The following is an 18,528-nucleotide window of genomic DNA, read 5'->3' as shown; positions in this document are numbered from 1 at the left end:
AAATGTTATAGGGAAGTATTCCATTGAAAACAATGACAAAAACAGTGGCTTTGACTTTGGCTTCAGTGGGGGGAGGATCAGGCCCAAAATACCTAGTTACAACATGTGAATTCTCATTTTCATCTAATGTGATTCTAAAAGCAGTAACATTAAAGTACAGTGAAAACTAACAAACACTAGTGATGATTCATTGTCACTGAGTGAGAGCAGCATTTTTACGCTGCACTTTGGGCTCAGTTCTGTAAAGTGCAGAGTACCCTCAACTCCCTAAGAAGTTATGGGTGCGGCGGGCACTCAACACCTTGCAGGATCAGGCCCCTTCTCATCTGTAAATATAATACATACATATAAATATGTATACAAATTTGATATGGTGGGAATCATTTGTACATTTCCCATCCCAGCAGTTTTCTGCAGCTACTTAAAATAACGTATTGCAGTGCAGATTACATTGAAATGTGGCAAATTATTGTGAGGCATTGAGCAGGCACAATAATCATTGCAACAACTTCCTCGCACATACACATCTGTGTGTCTGTGCTGGGTCTCTTGATACTTGACGCTTACCTGCTGCAGGGGGAAGTTGGCCCCAGCTACTGACATTTAATAGTAAAAGTCAGGGATCTGAATAACAAAGTCATGGCCCAGATCCCCAGCTGGGGTAAATCAGTAGTGCTCCATTGAAATTAGTGGGTCTATGCCAATTCTTTCTCTCTCCATTATGCCAGCACACCATTTTGAATGTTCCTATTCAGTGTCTCTTGGTTTAATCCCCTCCCCGCCCCCTGGCATATGTAATATAGTCCTTTTGGTTTATTATATATATTATATAGAACACTCTTCTATATTTTTCTGCCTTGAATAGTCTTTGTCATGTACTAGTCTTTGAATAATTCAAGTAGTTCTGGGACTGACTGCATTGGCTCTCATTTTTCACTGTTTCTCTCACCACAGCACATCTATTTATGATGACTCAGTCTTTATTTTCTGCCCTATGTCTCGAATCTTTAATATTTTAAGATAAATTTACATTCGTTCAGTAACTACCCCACATTAGATATTGTCTTCAAATGTAGAAAAGAACTATTAACACTAGATAATTTGCTACAGAAATATGACACTCCAGACTCTGCTCACAGATACACTTTGGCAACCTTGTTTATTTTACCCAGCTATCTCAATTACTTTGAATCAGTCACTTCGGCTGATGAAAATTACACATATTGGGCCAACTTTTGTTCAGTATTATTCAATGAATGAGGCATTCTGCATGCACAGATGCACACAGCATACAGGGTTGATGGCCAGTAAATGGTACAGTATTTGGCCAAAACTCTTGCAGAAATATAATATGAGGAAACCACAGCCATTTCTGACAGAATGAAAGAGGAGTCTGGTAGAGTTAAATGTAACTGGCATCCACAGGGAAAAAAGCATTTTTATGACCTATGGCTGAGCATGAAAATCACAAATCAGACTGGAGACCCTAAGCTAAAAACCCACCATCTTTGGTCAGTTGAATCAGTAGAAGTCATTGGAGCTTTGTCTGAGGAGGGACTGCAGAATGTGTCCCATATTGGTGGGTTGGCATGCGCTCTGATAGTAATGGCACCAGACCTTTTTTTTCTAGTCTTTCATGTGTATCTGCTTCTAAGACATTGTGATATTTTCTGTCCTCCTAAATTTTAAATATATGAGAGAAGATTTTGTATGTAACCAGACAATAGAGGTTATTTAAAAATATTTCTGCCTGCTTGTAGCCTGGGCACATTAATAATAGAAAGGCATAGAACAAACTGAAAAGAGTTCAGAGAAGTGCAACAGAAATTATTAAAGGGCTGGAACAATTGACTCCAAAACTACTAAGTACATTTAATGTAGCTAATGATAACTAGGGGGGAACATGCTATTAGTCTGCAATGCTTAGGGACCTGATTCTGATCTCATTTTCACCAGTTTCATCCTACTGTAAATCCACTTACTTCAATGGAGTTATTTCTGATCTACATTGGTGTACGAGAGATCAGAATCTGGCCCCAGTGAAGGATAGGAATACATTTTTAAAAGTGGCTAGCCAAATATAAAAGAAAATTTCTTTAAGATAGTGTTTCAGTGACATCTCACAGCAATCAGGCTAAATATATAGATATAGAAAGAGATTGAATGGATAAATGTTGGAGAAATTGTGGTGAAAGAGAAGACTTTATGGATGTGGTGGACATGTCCAGTCATTAGAGTGTACTGGGATACAATCCATAATCACAAATTGCTGGACACTTATTGCCAAATGATCCAACAGTAATCCTTTTGGTACTTCCTAGTAGAAATGGTTACACAAGAGGAGATGAAGAATTAATTTCTCATTTGGTAGCAGCTGCTCGGCTATTGGTGGGCTCTCACTGGAAAAAGGGAAATAGTCCAACCATACAGGAATGGTTCAAAAACTATGGAAGATTGTGGTTATGGAAAAATTAACACACCAATTATGTACCCAGCCAAATAGACAGAGGACAGATAGATATTTAGTTATCTTTTATTCAATATCCAATATACATTCACCTGTGTAAAAACCTCAGCACACCTGTCCAATTTTTTTGAATATTAACATTTGATAGACATGCCTGATTTGTTAAATACGTGTATAGAAATTTCAGTCAATTTAATAAAATGACTAGAAGCAACATAGGTGTTGTGATCTGATGACTCTATTCCTCTATAATGTCTCTTTAAACAAAAGCTAACTGTTGGAATGATTGTTTTGTTTCTGCTATTTACATGACAAGGGTTTGTACACTTGTTAAAACTTCCTAACTAAATAAATAGTTTTTAAAAATGTGGCTGGCCAAAACACTAGAAGATGTACTGTTCTGGCATGGAAATGAACTCCAATGAGACAATATTATGGGCCTGATTTTGAAAGATGATGAGCAAAACTCAAAAGGAGTTGCACTTCTCAGAATAAGGCCCTCTAGGTCTTTCCCCTCTAGTTTCTATAATTATGTGATCTATTAAAATGACTTCTCTTCCTGCCACTTCATTTTCATATCTAACCTGGGCTGCAAATCACTGATAAAACTGGGTTCCTCTTTAGGTGTTGTTGAGACCTCATGAAGCCTGTTGTTGTCTTCACAGCCTAGAGAAGCACATGCTGTCCCACACTGAAGAGAGAGAGTACAAGTGTGATCAGTGTCCCAAGGCTTTTAACTGGAAGTCCAATTTGATACGTCATCAAATGTCACATGACAGTGGAAAGCACTATGAGTGTGAAAACTGTGCCAAGGTACAGGAATTTGTAGGATATTTGGCTTGTCTCTGTGTATCATTGTGTGTTTTATGAGATATAAAAGCAAGTTTTGGGTGTGGAAACCTGGGGGTCGGGGGCAGATTGAACCAGTATTCAACAGGAGGTCATACCAGTACTCCTCTAGCCATCCCATCAGTTTCCATAGCATTTAAGCTTTCATTTAAAATATTTTCATTTTCTTGCCCTTATGATTTTGAAGGTAACTCCCGAATATGACTTAATGCAATACTCAGTCAGGGGCCAACCATGCAGGAAGTTGAGTGCACTTTCCATCCATTGAGGTCAATACTCAGCCCCTTGTGAGGGATGGGACTTTCAGACAGATATAATAGTTTCAAGAGGGATGTGTACTTCACCCATTTACTCAGGCAGTGATTTTGTAGCCTAATGACGTCAAGGTTATTAACTATTGCACTTGCAAGCACGTTAGCAGAACTATCCATCTTTTCTGGGAATGGGGGTAGAACCTTTTCCCCCCAGTCTGATCCCAGTCTCAGGAAACTGTAAATATATTTTGAAAGGTGAACCTCAAATTAGTATGGCCTGCTAAAAGAACTAGTATATATTAAAGAGTGGGTAACATTTTATTTAAGTTATCTACCTCCAAGCAGCAGGAATTCCTGCTAGAAATGCAGGGATGGCCTCATGTTCCTTCGCATTCTCTGGGCCAGATTGTGACTGAGATAGCGGAGTCATGTAAGGTAATATGAGTATGTAAGGCACCCCCCTGACTACCTTGCACTGGCCATCCAGGTGATCAGTAGCACCATGGGCAGGAAATTTGCCTCCAAGGGGCTACTAGATTTCCCCCTTGTGCTGATTGAGGCTTCAGGACACTAGTGCAAGATCAATAATAAGAAGAAATGATGGGCCAGGTCCCCAGCTATTGTCTCCAATGGAGCAATGTCTACTTACACCAGCTGAGACTCGGGCCCGTTATGTGGACTATTCATGCACAGTTGTAGTCAGCTCTCTTTATACCACACCAGCAAGGAATTATTCCCCCCCTATGATTCCACAGGTTTTGTTTTTAGTTTTTGTGTCTGGGTAGGTGGCTTTTCCTTTTTGCATTTCCTGGATACATAATTTTATTAATCCTACATAACACTATGGAGACTGTTATCGGCTCCTGCTTCCCTGAAGTCCATGGGAGTTTGTCTGCTTAAGTTCAGTGAAGCAAAACTTGCTCCAACATGTTTTTTATTTTGTAGCGAGACAAAGCTAGATGCTGAACGTGTATCCTTGATACTAGGTTGCGGGTCAGGATTTCCTTGATGCAAGTCACTCCTTATTGTTATAAAGCATTTATACTGCAGTAATGCCTAGAGACTATGACCAGGTCGCAGCCTCTTTTTGGCAAGCACTATACAAAGAGCCTGCCTAAGTCACTGCTCCAAAGAGTAATCAGCTAGTCCTGTAAAACCTAGGGCCCAATTCTGCTCCAGTTGAAGCCAATGTCAAAACTTCAATGCAGCAAGATCTGGTCACACTAACCAGCCAATGTTAGGTGGTTTTTGTTTCATTTTCTAGCCTTTAAAAAAACAAAACCACAATTTTGGTCTTGTAGGAGTCATGTGTGATTGCTGGCTCCCTTGCTGCAGTTAAGTTGCTTGATTAATCAGTATTCATTTCCTAGCAGGTTTTCACGGACCCCAGCAACCTTCAGAGGCACATTCGTTCCCAGCATGTTGGGGCTCGTGCTCACGCTTGTCCAGAGTGTGGTAAAACGTTTGCTACTTCTTCAGGCCTTAAACAGCACAAGCACATCCACAGCAGTGTCAAGCCCTTTATATGTAAGTCTTCAACTAAACGTCTAAACTTCAATGTCTGTCTCGTCTCAAAAAAAGCAACATAATCAGGAAATAGGCGGCCCAGTCCTGCTTCTGTTGAAACTCCCATTGGGAGTAGGTTTAAGCCCTGACTTACTGAATGAGTAGCTGTATAATTCATAGTCCAATACATAGAGTTGTTTTTATATATTATTCCTTTCCAAGCAGACACTGTACACTGTAATGCACCTGTTTCCCCAGGGATATCTCCTCTCCCCCTCTGCCCCCCGACACAAAGAGCAGTTCAGGGAAGGGTTTGACAGAGGCAATATAGTTAGCCAATAATGAAAAGCCTCAGTGGGTTATGGGATTTAAGCGAGACAGGCAAAAGTATCTGATGCTGAAAATCTGCATTGCTTTGGAAATGCTCATGAGGTCTCCCTACAAGATTAGTTCACACTGTTAGGCTGGGATTTGATTATCATAGTAAGGGCTATAGAATTTCAATAGACGATGGGTGCCTAACTCCCTTAGGCTCCTTTGCAAATCCCAGTCTTAAGTATTAACTGGAAGCTGCTAGACCTTGACAAACCGTTGTCCTGGCAATCAAGCTTTTTAAAACATGGACATGATTCCATGGTAGTGAAGATTCTTGCACCCACATGGTCTCACTGACTGCACTGGTTTCAGCGCAGTCAGATCCTGCTGCAGCATCAGGACTCAGGATACTTGTTACTGCTTCAAGAGACTCTCTCTCCCATATGGTGATGAAAGAGAAATATTTCTCCTTTGGCCATTGAATCCCAACTCATTCTCCTCAAATGCCACTCAAAGCCAATTAAAAATCCTCACACCTATATACTCAATGCCCTAATTCACTACCATCTCCCTATTTTCAGCACTAGTTTGCCAAGAACTCTTTCCTGGTGTTTCTTCCAAACTGATTGTGGCTTCATTCCATCTTTTCAAAGCGACTGCTTCAAACTAGGACCAATCTAAAACATTGTAAAGAAGACTAAATTACACTGCAGATCTGTAGCATCCAGATAAATACAGTGCAAAGGTGTAAGGTCAAATGACTGGAAGCTAGTTTAATGGGGAGAGGGGGAAAACTTGCAATTTCATACTAGTCTACAGGGACTTGTGCTCTGGAGTTTGAGCCACCAGCGATCAGCTTTCAACAGTTCTGGTATTAACTTCTTCAGTATATTGGAACACCCAGCATATGTTCACCTAGGGAGTAGTTTAATGGTTCTATGACATGTGCTTTGGGTCTTGATAATACATCAGCATGAGTAACAATGACTTAAAAGAAATGTTCTTGTAAGGGCTGTCGCTCTGCCAGTGGACTAGTTCATATTTATTTATGTTTGGACTTATTTGAGCTAGCAAATATCTAATTAATGAGATGCAATTACAGCAGTTTAATTATTTTTCCCCACCCAGGATCACAGAGGGTTTTTTCAAATTAATACTGTATTAGTGAAAATGAAATAATTAGAAAACAATGGCTTCCTGCCATGGAGGACTAGTCAAGCAGTAGAGTTACAGTTGCTTTTGAATCAAATGCTCTGGATAGATCTATACTTCTTTTCAAATGAAATCATGTGTAAAATGCTTTCCATTAATGTTTTCAGTGATCTCTGGTAAATCAAAACATCAACTGTTATTCTTCAAATGCAAAGTGTGATGGACAGAAAACTATAGAACAATCATGAATAATAGCTATGAAATTACAGAACAAAAGAATGTAGAGATCACGTGTTGGGGTAGGTGTTTCTGAGTGTTGAGGGGTTGGGGGTCAGGTCACTTAAAGTAGATATCTGTTTCCCAGCACAAGGCCACACACCATGATTTGCCCTACCAGTCTGTTTATGGCAACTGTCTCTTATTACAGTATACCGCCCAAGCTTGAGTGAAAACTCACCAACAGTAAGATAATTACTCACTGCCTTCACAAAATCTCCAAATAGAAACCACATGCCATAATAGGCTGAACGTATTCAAAATAGTACTTACAGTAATTTGTTTAATAAGCAGAAAATATGCAAACTTAACTGCTAGGTAATTTCTTGGTTCTAAGAAAATTGCAGGACAGAGTACACTTACACATCAAATGAATTAATATACCTCGAGGGGTGGGGTGGAAGGGTTGTGGTTTGTGTTAGGGCTGGGGGTCTACACAGTGATAAAACTTGCAAGGAGGGAAGCAGTAGCTATATGTTAGTTGCTTAGAGTAAAGGTAAGGATATAGAACACCAAACATACCATAAGACTAACTGGAGAAGTCAAATCCAGCTTCTATAGCCTTAATACATGGAAGCTATTAAGTCAGTAAATCCCCTCCATCTAAATATTAAGCAAAACTTTACATGGAAATAAAAGTTGGGCAGAAAACAAAGAGCTAGATCATATAACCTTAACTCATCGGAATAGTTCTTGCTCATGTGAGTAATCCCATTGGATCATACTGTGCAATCAATTTATGTGCAGATTCCCCAATAAAATCAATGGGGTTTTCTCTGTAAAATTCAACAGTATCAGGTAATACATAGACTTCAGTAAGACTATCCACGTAAGTAAGACTACGTTGGTGAATGAGGATTACAGGGTTGGGTCCAAAGTTTGATTGCCAAACATAGCTACTTTTTAAAGCCCATATAAAAAGTGGGGGGGGGAGGGATAGCTCAGTGGTTTGAGCATTGGCCTGCTAAACCCAGGGTTGTGAATTCAATCCTTGAGGGGGGCCACTTAGGGACCTGGGGCAAAATCAAAATTGGTCCTGCTAGTGAAGGCAGGGGGCTGGACTCAATGACCTTTCAAGGTCCCTTCCAGTTCTAGGAGACAGGATATCTCCATTTATTTAATTTAAAATCAGCAGATTACCTATGAAAATATTTCCCATTTCTCCATTCAATATTTTAAATACAAGAGGAATCTTGCACAAGGGAGACCTATTATATAGACTATGTTTTACGGTCCCAAAGGCAAGTCCTTTGTCATGGCTCTTACTTACGCGGATGGAGTTATAATAATATACATCTGCATATTTTAGCTGCTTGTATTTGCATGATTTCAATAATATTTTTTTTTGTTTGTTTTAAAGAGAAGTATAAAGTCATGTTAGGCCTTTTAAAGGTTAAATTGCACACATTCTAATAGTTTGCAAGGATACCAATAACTTGTAAGAAGATTTTTTTTTTTGCTTTTCCATGGAAATACAATGTTTTTCAGTTCCTTTCAATTTTGAGTGTACTGATGGAGAATAATTATTTGGCAATATATAGTCCTAAAGCAGTACATATTGGTCTTGTAAAAGTACTTAGTAGTATAAATATATTTTTTGGAATTAAATATATGTGGTCAGATCCTCTTCTAGTGTAAATTGGTGTAGATCCATTGCCTTTAGTGAAGCTACACTGATTTATAGTAGATAAGGATTTGACTCGTGGTATCCAAGGGCTAGACTGTGCAACTCTCACTGTTAGCATTTATTCACACAATTGTAGCCAATTTACTTTGGCTTATCTGATTGGGCCCACGAGTTGCACAAGCTAGCCCTAAACGTTTCTTTGTGGGCCTGATTCTGCACCGTGAAGATCAATGGAAGCTTTGGCATTGACTTCAGTGGAAGCAGGATCGGGCCCTATATGTTGACTATATGATACATAATAAATAAATGTCAATTAAATGTGTTATACCAGAACAAATAAATGGCTGGTCCTACAATCCTTAATTAACTAGGATCTGGTTCCCGAATTAGGGGGAGAAATGTAGCAAGAGAAAACCAGGCATTCTAATATGCACGGTAGGAAAACTTTATGCTTTTTTTTAATCTATAATCTTCTTTGTGAATGAAGCTATCTTACAGGAACACCAACTGATATACGGTAACAGGCATTCTTCCTGAATTATAGCATTGCACATTTCCTGTGTTTGGGCCTAATCCTGCAACCTTTTCCCACTTGAGCCATGCCAATGATAGCGATGAGACATGAATAGGAAAACTTGTCTGACAGGATCAGGCCCTTAGACAATGGAAATATTATTGCTGTGATGTGAAGAGCCCACTAAAGAGGTAAACAGTTAAGACATGACAACAAGTGGTCAAGTTTCTCAAGGGCAGGGGTTTAGAAGCGCAGGAAGGTTAGCTCAGGCATTAGTGTGAGTGGAAGTTAGAAGACGTGATTATAGTTCATGGGAACCAACACTGCAGGATGAGATACATTCAATTCAGTTTCCTTTACCAGCTTAAAATAGAGCCATTGTAAATTATGTCAGCCTGTCTCAAAGCATGAAAATGATTGTTAAAAAGGGCTCAGAATACACAATGTGAATTGTTGTGTGGCTTTGATGTGTGAAAGATGAGAGCTTAAGATATAGTGCATATTAAGTCAAAGTGTAGCCACATGCTTTTTCCCTGAAGGAGAATTTTTTTTTTTTTTTTATCGCAGCAGTATAACATTGCTTAATTTTGTTTTTGAACAAATTAGAACATTTACTGATAGAAGCAGAATACTATGAAGTATTGACACACGAGACTTATTGGTGGAACGTGTGTTTCAGCAGCTTTAGCATTACATTCTGTTTATCCAGGAAAGTGTCAAATACAACACATTGCATGGCACAACTCTGGAAACTTCCTGATGATGTGTGAAAGTACAGTAAAAAAGGGACATAAACTTTGTACAGACAAACAAAACCTAAAATATTTATAAGTCAAACCACAGCAACCTTCCAAATGAATGACAACCCAGACTTTCTCCTTTCAAACAAGTTTCTGGTCAGATTTCGGTAGGCCTCAATGAAGCTTATTGAAGTTCCCTTATAGATCTTTCCAATTCTAGTGAGAATTCCAAATTGCAAGGAAAAGCTTCTTACTGAGGACAAACTCAGGGCCCTGATTCTGCAAGTTACTTGAGTAACTTTACATATATGAGTAGTTCCATTGAGTTCAATGGGAACACGCACATGCATGAAGTTGCTCATGTTTGTGTGTGTGTAGGATTGAAGTCTAGAATAGATCTTATTCTCTAACAGGGAATTTTAAATTGCTAAGCCTTTTGCTTCTATTCACTATTTTCTACCCAAATGCCTTGCTCAATAAAGTTCCTAAAGGAGAGAAAAATCAAAGTAATTGTGCTCTTTCAAGATGACATGAAAACAAGGTTTCCCAAAGTAGGAAATTACATCTTTGCAGTAGTGACCCTATAGTTGTGATTATATGACATTTACCTGCTAACAGCACAAAATCCCGTTCACTTCAGTGATCTGGTTTACACTACGAAAATATATCATGTCTCACTCTACATTGGCCACTACACCACCCTCCTCATCATGTCACTGAATGTGATTGTTGATAACTGTATTCAGACATGGGAAATGTTGTAGTGTAGATCAGGCCGGTCAGATCAAAATTGCAACCCCTAATCTCCAAGGTTTAAGGCTTTCTCTAAATGTTCCTTTTTTGAGCTGAAACTGTTCTTGTCCCAAAGGAGTTTGAGGAAATCCATTGAGTTGTTTTGAGCATCAGACATTCAAATAAATACAGCTGCGTTTTTTGAGGAAATAGTTGTTGAAGTAGGGTATGTTTTTTCACATGAAAGAGACAAACAAGCAAACTACATTATGAAACATTAAGGCCAAGATTATAATTACATGAGACATGAAATTAAGCGTTATGGCTTCCAAAGCAACTGTAACTCTATCACACTCACCATATGCATTCCTCTAACACTGTACGTGAAAATAGAGAATGTTACATATGTGCCCAGGCACCAGATTGGGATTGCTCTGGAAACCACAGCCTGGAATGCCAAAGCGTTCATGTAATTAGCATCTCATTTGTAAATGCAAAACATTGGGTTTATTAATAGTTATATGTGCTTGTATATATCTGATTGTCTCCCTCTCTCCCATCCTTCATATATCTTGTTTGTCTTTTAGACTGTAAGCTCTTTGGGGCAGGGACTATGTCTACTTCTGTGGCTCTGATCTTGCAAATGCTTATGCCTGTGAATAACTTTAAGCATTTTAATAATCGCAGTGCCATCAGTGGACGTACTTATGTGGATAAAGCCATTCAGATGTGTAGATGTCTCCAGGATCAGGGCCTTAGTTTGTGCCATGCTCATTGGGGGCCTGATTCTGATCAGGCGCTCTGAGTGCTACTGAGTATAAATAATAATAATGATCATGAATTTAAAACATTGTAAGCAACCCAAGTATCGTGAAAAGGAAATATTTGTATTTTAGGGATTTTTATTTTTTGTTGGGAGGGTTCTTTATGCTGTCTCAAAACATTTGTCTAATTGGATGCCTTGCTTTGGAAAAAGTAAAATGAGTTTTCATTTGTTTTGTGCACCCAGATGAAGCTCACAGACTTCTCCCTATGGCTTCCTAATTGACATGTTGGGGGTAACAAATTGTTTTCTTTGCTAAATTCGGGTGGGGAAAGGGGGAATTATCATAAAGCCTGAGATTTGTTATTGTTGTTGTTTACACACAGGTGAGGTCTGCCATAAATCCTATACTCAGTTTTCAAACCTTTGTCGTCATAAGCGCATGCATGCTGATTGCAGAACCCAAATCAAGTGCAAAGACTGTGGACAAATGTTCAGCACTACATCTTCCTTAAATAAACACAGGAGATTTTGTGAGGGCAAGAATCATTTTGCAGCAGGAGGATTTTTTGGCCAAGGCATTTCACTTCCTGGAACCCCAGCTATGGATAAAACGTCCATGGTTAATATGAATCATGCAAATCCGGGCCTTGCTGACTATTTTGGTGCCAATAGGCATCCTGCTGGTCTTACCTTTCCAACAGCTCCTGGATTTTCTTTTAGCTTCCCTGGTCTGTTTCCTTCAGGCTTGTACCACAGGCCACCTTTGATACCTGCTAGTTCTCCTGTTAAAGGACTACCCAGCACAGACCAGACAAACAAAAGTCAAAGTCCCCTCATGACACATCCTCAGATACTGCCAGCTACACAGGATATTTTGAAGGCACTAAATAAGCACCCCTCTGTAGGTGAAAATAAGCCAGTGGAGCTTCAACCAGAGAGGTCCTCTGAAGAGAGGCCGCACGAAAAAATCAGTGACCAGTCAGAGAGTAGTGACCTTGATGATGTCAGTACTCCCAGTGGCAGTGACCTGGAGACCACCTCTGGCTCTGATCTGGAAAGTGACATTGAAAGTGATAAAGAGAAATGTAAAGAAAATGGTAAAATGTTCAAAGACAAAGTAAGCTCTCTTCAGAATTTGGCTTCAATAAATAATAAGAAAGAATACAGCAGTCATTCCATTTTCTCACCATCTTTAGAGGAACAAACTGCGGTGTCAGGAGCTGTGAATGATTCTATAAAGGCTATTGCTTCTATTGCTGAAAAATACTTTGGTTCAACAGGACTTGTGGGGCTGCAAGACAAAAAAGTTGGAGCTTTACCTTACCCTTCCATGTTTCCCCTCCCATTTTTTCCAGCATTCTCTCAATCAATGTACCCATTTCCTGATAGAGACTTGAGACCGTTGCCTTTGAAAATGGAGCCTCAGTCACCAAGCGAAGTAAAGAAGATTCCAAAGGGAAGCGCTGAGTCTCCCTTTGACCTCACCACTAAACGTAAGGAGGAGAAGCCAGTTACTCCTATAACCTCAAAACCAGCAGCTCCACCTGTGTCAAGCCAGGATCAACCACTAGATCTGAGCATGGGCAGCAGAAGTCGAGCTAGTGGTACAAAACAAGCTGAGCCTCGGAAAAACCATGTCTTTGGTGAAAAGAAAGGAGGTGACCTTGAAACAAGGAAAGCAACTGATGCTTCTTTGCAACATGCCAGGCCCACTCCATTCTTTATGGATCCCATTTACAGGTAACAGGCTTTAATGGAATATGGCTTTCTTGAGCATAGTTAACACTTTCAGGACTTTTCCTGTGTAACTTGAAGTGATCCATTAGCTCAGCATGCACTGTCATTTACAATATGTAGTAATGTAATACATTTGCTTATCCAGAAATGAGGTGGCACAAATGCTGGATATTTGAAAACGTTCTTTAAATTCTTTTACTACAAGTCCCTTTTTCTCAGAAGCGCTACACCCCATGCCCTACCCCCATAATAGCATTTATTTCAAACATTATCGGGGCCAAATTCTCTCTCGGTTGCACCATTCCACTCCACTTGCTGTAGCAGACAGCTGCAGCTAGGGGTTGAATCTGGGCTGACAGATGAAAGGAATGTGGGCACTAAGAGTGAAATTTTGCTCTCAGTTACACTAGAGCAGCCCAACAGTTTCTGTGAGGCTGTGCGGGTGTAAGTGAAGGCAGAATGGTGGCAAAACGAAATAAAAAAATTGTGAGCAGTAAGGGTTTGATCTCACCTCATTAAGTCAATGGGAGTCTTCCCATTGACTTTAGTGGGAATAGGATCGGATCCTAAGCAAGCCAAGATATTAGTGCTTGTCTACACAGGGAAGCTACTGGAAAATAAGCTAGCTTGTGAGTTTAAAGCACAATAATTATACCACACTAACTCCCCATGTGAACACTCAGTGCAGAATAAGAAGGTCCACATGTGGCGCCATTGCTGAACCACTATTCCAGGCCATTTTCCCCATGTAGACAAGCCCTTAGAAATCAGGGTGAAATCCTCACATCCATTGAACTCCCATTAATTTTTCCATTAAGTTCAGTGGGACCAGGATTTCACCACAGGTCTTGTGTACGTCAGCACTTGTATGCACTTTGATACTCTGCCTGCATATCTGTAATTAGTTGTAGTCATACGTCTAAATTAATCTACGGGAAACATAGGAGTAGTGAAATATTAGCCATAAAAGCTATTTGTTCGTAATCTAAACAGCCTATTTCACAAAGAGACTATTGTTAAAAATAAAAAGTTACTGTAATACAAATGATCTTAATTCATTACTATCTTCCAAAAATTTGCTTTTGGCAAAAATTTCAGAAAACACTCTCTGGCAAAAGACAAAGGGTATGCATTAGAAAGGAACAGTGTTAGCAGTGTGTTACTTATTGAGATGGTTTAATTTATGCCCTATAGGTATTAGGCCACAGGTTTCCTGTATGATATTAATTTATCATTACTGAATTAGTGGAAATTTTTACTGTTATACAGTACTGCAGTGCATGATAATGCAATTTGTGAAGGAATAGTAAAGGAATGCTGCCAGCATAACATGGGGCCAGTTCCATAGTTGTTACTCCGGCAGAGTTTCCATTGAAGCCAATGAAAATTATGTCTGAGTAAGGAATGTAGGATCAGTCCTTTGATAAATGATACAATTTAAACTGATAATCAAAACTGCAGGAGGAACTAAAATGCCAGTACTAATTTTAAACTATCAGATGCCCTATTTCACTACTTGAAGACACACAATTAGTTGAATATAGCCTTCATTTCTGTTGTGGCAAATTCACTACATTTCTCCAGGCCTGGATCTTGCTAACTTCCTCTTTGCAAGGACACCCCTGTGCCCATGTGAAGTGGTTGGCAAGAGCAGGCCCTAAATTCTTCACAAAGGAAGATGAGCTTCCCAACGGTCGCTTTCTGCAGGCTTGATGTGAAAAGCACCCACTGCTGTCAATGAGAGCTTTTCTTGGGTTTGGAAAATACAGTTGGGCCCTATTTCTTGATAACAGGGCTCAGTGCAGTTAGTCATCAGTTACTATTATCAATAGTATTGGCCTTTTGAAATGGGATTATTTCCAATGTAAATGGTGTAATCTCTTTTTAATGGATGTTCACGACTCTCATTAGTGCTACTGAGCATTGCATGCACAAATCAAGAGATGACTGTACCTCCTTATCTTTTACCATTATCACCAAGAAACCAATTACTTGATGTATTGTTGACTATTTTAAACATAAGTAGCTGAATAGTTATTAATGCCTAAGACTGAATCATCACAAGCAAATCAATTTTAACATTTACAGAGTAGAGAAAAGAAAGTTAACTGACCCACTTGAAGCTTTAAAGGAAAAGTACTTGAGACCTTCCCCAGGATTCTTGTTTCATCCGCAAGTAAGTATTTTTGGAATTTCAGTATTGTAAACAAATCCTGTTGATGCTTCAAAGCAGGTGCAGAGAAAAGAATGCAGTCTGAGTTATTTTCGGATTTCCTAAAACACACAATTTTTCCAATGTCGTTGTGGTGGGAAAACATTAGCATGTTCTTCGTGATGTTTTGCAGTTAAACCGTCATGTTCTGGTTGTAGCGGGACCCAAATCTGAGCTACATGTATGTTCTAGAGCTCCCTTCCCCACAAAATTAGAATGGATCAAACAAGATGTGCTACTACCAAGTTGTGCTTCTGCAGTCTCCCCACTGTGGCCAATGGCAGTGGAGGGATCATTGTGTCCATCTCTAAGCAATACCTAGAGAGACAATGGAATTTGGGGCCTGATCTTGAAAAGTGGCTTCAATTTTTACTGCTCAGTTTTGCACCCTCAAGTAATTCCCCCTGTAATTAATTGTGGGCACTATATAAGTTGCCATATATAAGTTTAAGCACAGGGTGTGTGGGTACAGCTGCATATTTGGAGATATCAGTGATAGCATTTCCACTTCCCGTTTTTTGCAGATACATAGTGGGGCCCACAAATCTGGGCACCCCAAGTAAAAGCCTTTATAAAGACCAGGCTCTTTCTATATACATATATAAAGACACCCAGAAAGGACACAGTACAAACACTCCCATTCCAGTTGACCACAGAGCAACTGCATGGTTTCAGTAACTTTGTAGAATAACTGGAAATAATATGTGCTTGCAATACATCCCCTTTCCATGCCTGAAGACATTCAGTTAACATTGTGCGATGAGGCTATTGTGTGGTTCTTTGGTCATATGCTTAATGTCCTGCTGCTCATTTGCTATGTCAAGAAAATAATAGGCCTCTTTCAACCATGTGGGTCTGTACATGGCATAGAAACCGTTAATGATCGCCTGGATCAAAACTCTGCATTATTTGCAACCTTGTATCATTGCTTATCCTGTATTGTGCCAGTCTGACAGGGTGACTTCACTTCCCCATCTTGGTTTAGTGCTTCGAGCACAGGACAGGGGAGTAAGGAACTCCCTTCTCTGATATTTACTCCCTCTGAGCTCTTGGGTAGGCTATGGAAACGCTCTGCTTCAATTTAGCATCTGTAAAATGGGGATAATAATGAGGACACACCTACCTCATGTTGTGAGGCTCAGTTACTCAAGTGTGGGATTTTTTTGGCTTCTGTGTAGAACAGATGTTGCCATGCCTTAGCACAAATACATGAGAGCAATGTTCTTGCACAGCTGGAAAAGGAAGAAAAACACTAAGGTACTGACACTATAGGAAATGAAGGGAATAGCTGATACTAATCACTAAGTATTACAATAAAAATTTACCTGATAGAGTTTCAGCAGAATATATTGAGGTACTATATTTACCAAAGCTGCAAGACAACCAGCCAACCTTTTCAGTCTCTTTATGAAAGTGCTTCCAATTTCCATTTCAGAGCAGTTGATACTAACAATCAATACACAGAAAGGACCTAACCCTGCTCTCAGCCACAGTGGTGTAAATCCCAGTTAACTTCACTGAGCGTCCCCTCTGGATTTGTACTGCTGTGAGTGAGAGCAGAATCTGGCCAGTAATCTCAATTCAGAATGTTTTAGGGCCTTTGCTATCTCTTCTTCTCCTCCTCCTCAGCCTTTAGCATGACTAAGTGAATGAAAACAGGTTCGAGCTGCAGGATGGGAGACTTTGTGGTATTGCAAAGACAAAGTAGGCATACATTTTCTAGGTCTGTTTAAAAAAAACAGAGTAGTTAAGGAGCCTCACACACAGCTATGATACATTTACAGAGAGAACATTTTAGGTGTTGCACTGCCTGGTAGAAATTCAGTGATGGTCAGGTCCTCAGCTGGCATAAATCTGTGTAGCTCGATTGAAATGGGGAGGGGCTTCTAGTGGTTTTGCTGGAGGAGTTTATCACATTTTGGTATATTTATGTTGCTGCAGGGGTACTGTGATCTGTGGGTAAATGATGGAGTCTGTTTATGTATGAATGTATTCTTCAGGGCTTGTCAGAGGTGCCCACAGTTTGGATTGGACACGCTTTTATATAGTGCAGCAGAAATCTAAATAAATAACATATGAGGAGGGAAGATGGAGGAGGGAGTTAAAGGCATACAGTTGACATAGGATTTCAAGAGAGGATGTGCTAGGCATCTAGGGTGAATGCTTGGCTCACTGAGGTCAATGAGAGTTTTGTTATTAACTTAAATGGGGTCAGGATTTCACCCTTAGTGTTTTCTTCACAGAGAACTTGCAAAATTCCCTGCTGGTATAAATGAGGGAAACTTTTTGAAGTCAATGGAGCCACACCTATTTACACTAGCAGGGAACTCAGCCTGGGATTTCCAAACATTTTAATGATATTGGGGTAAGCGCTCTTCTCCATTGTCTGGTAAGAAGAGGAGCAAAAACCCCAGAAAACCCGAGAGGAAGTACAGAGTGATGAAAGGCCAACATATTGTATCTCTTCCCATCATACAACCTCTTGTTGCCCTTCTGTGACTGCAATGTGGGAGGTCAATGCTGCATGGCTAGGGGAGGAGTTGTCATTTTTTAATAATATATGGAGATATACCTATCTCCTAGAACTGGAAGGGACCCCGAAAGCCCCCTGCCTTCACTAGCAGTACTGATTTTGCCCTAGATCCCTAAGAGGCCCCCTCAAGGATTGAATTCACAACTCTGGGTTTAGCAGGCTAATGCTCAAACCACTGAGCTATCCCTCCCCCTTTAGAGAATCATACATTATGGCTGAGTTAGGCAAGTCATTCCCACCACACAGTCTCTATTTAAAATGGTCGGGTCCTATATGATTTTTCTCTACATATAATATATTTCTCTTTATTTTTACACCTTGTCTCTTCTTTCCCTGTCCCCTTCTTTGGCCAGCTTCATGTTCTGAGGTTTTCTGAAGTAGATTATAAACTCTTTGGAGCAGGAATTGTGTCTTTATTAATGCCTCTAATGCACAGGTATGGCACTATAGAAAATGCGGAATAATTGTGGCTTTTCCATATTTCAGAGAGGGTGTGGGATGGCAGCTGGTGTGAGACAAATCAATGGCAGCATGCGTTGCCTTGCTCTGAGAGAATCAGAGGGACCATGGGCAAGTGAAGCTGACTTGTCCCCATAGATCTCAACCTAGTGTGAGGATGCCATTTGTCTGTACATCGTATGCCCTTTGGCCTGAGTGAGAATCATTATCCAGCTGTGTAAAGTATTACCCTGCCTAAAAAGTGTCCCCTTGTACCATGTACGAGGGATGATCTACAATGAACCTATCATTTTTTAAAATGGTGTTCCTGGGTTATATCAGATGATGCCATATTAATTTGTATTAATTTCTTTAGCTGTACTCTGTTACAGAGTATTCATTCAAAATAT

The 18,528-nt window shown here is 39.9% G+C and overlaps 1 protein-coding gene across 7 annotated transcripts in view; it reads left to right on the top strand.

The window, feature by feature from the left end:
* MECOM (MDS1 and EVI1 complex locus) overlaps positions 1–18,528 on the top strand; it is a 467,885-nt gene that overhangs the window by 420,107 nt on the left and 29,250 nt on the right. For 4 of the 7 annotated variants that reach the window (XM_054039740.1, XM_054039742.1, XM_054039744.1 and 1 more), the window contains 4 exons: positions 3,133–3,280; positions 4,941–5,097; positions 11,582–12,938; positions 15,024–15,111. In XM_054039740.1, coding sequence (XP_053895715.1) covers positions 3,133–3,280; positions 4,941–5,097; positions 11,582–12,938; positions 15,024–15,111 — 1,750 coding nt within the window. The remainder of the gene's footprint in view (positions 1–3,132; positions 3,281–4,940; positions 5,098–11,581; positions 12,939–15,023; positions 15,112–18,528) is intronic. The other 3 variants (XM_054039741.1, XM_054039746.1, XM_054039745.1) reach the window with 3 other exon arrangements.

The sequence above is a fragment of the Malaclemys terrapin genome, chromosome 9 (assembly GCF_027887155.1).
Source record: "Malaclemys terrapin pileata isolate rMalTer1 chromosome 9, rMalTer1.hap1, whole genome shotgun sequence".
NCBI lineage: Eukaryota > Metazoa > Chordata > Testudines > Emydidae > Malaclemys > Malaclemys terrapin.
Note: the sequence above shows the minus strand (reverse complement) of the source record. Positions and strands in the feature narration are given on the sequence as shown.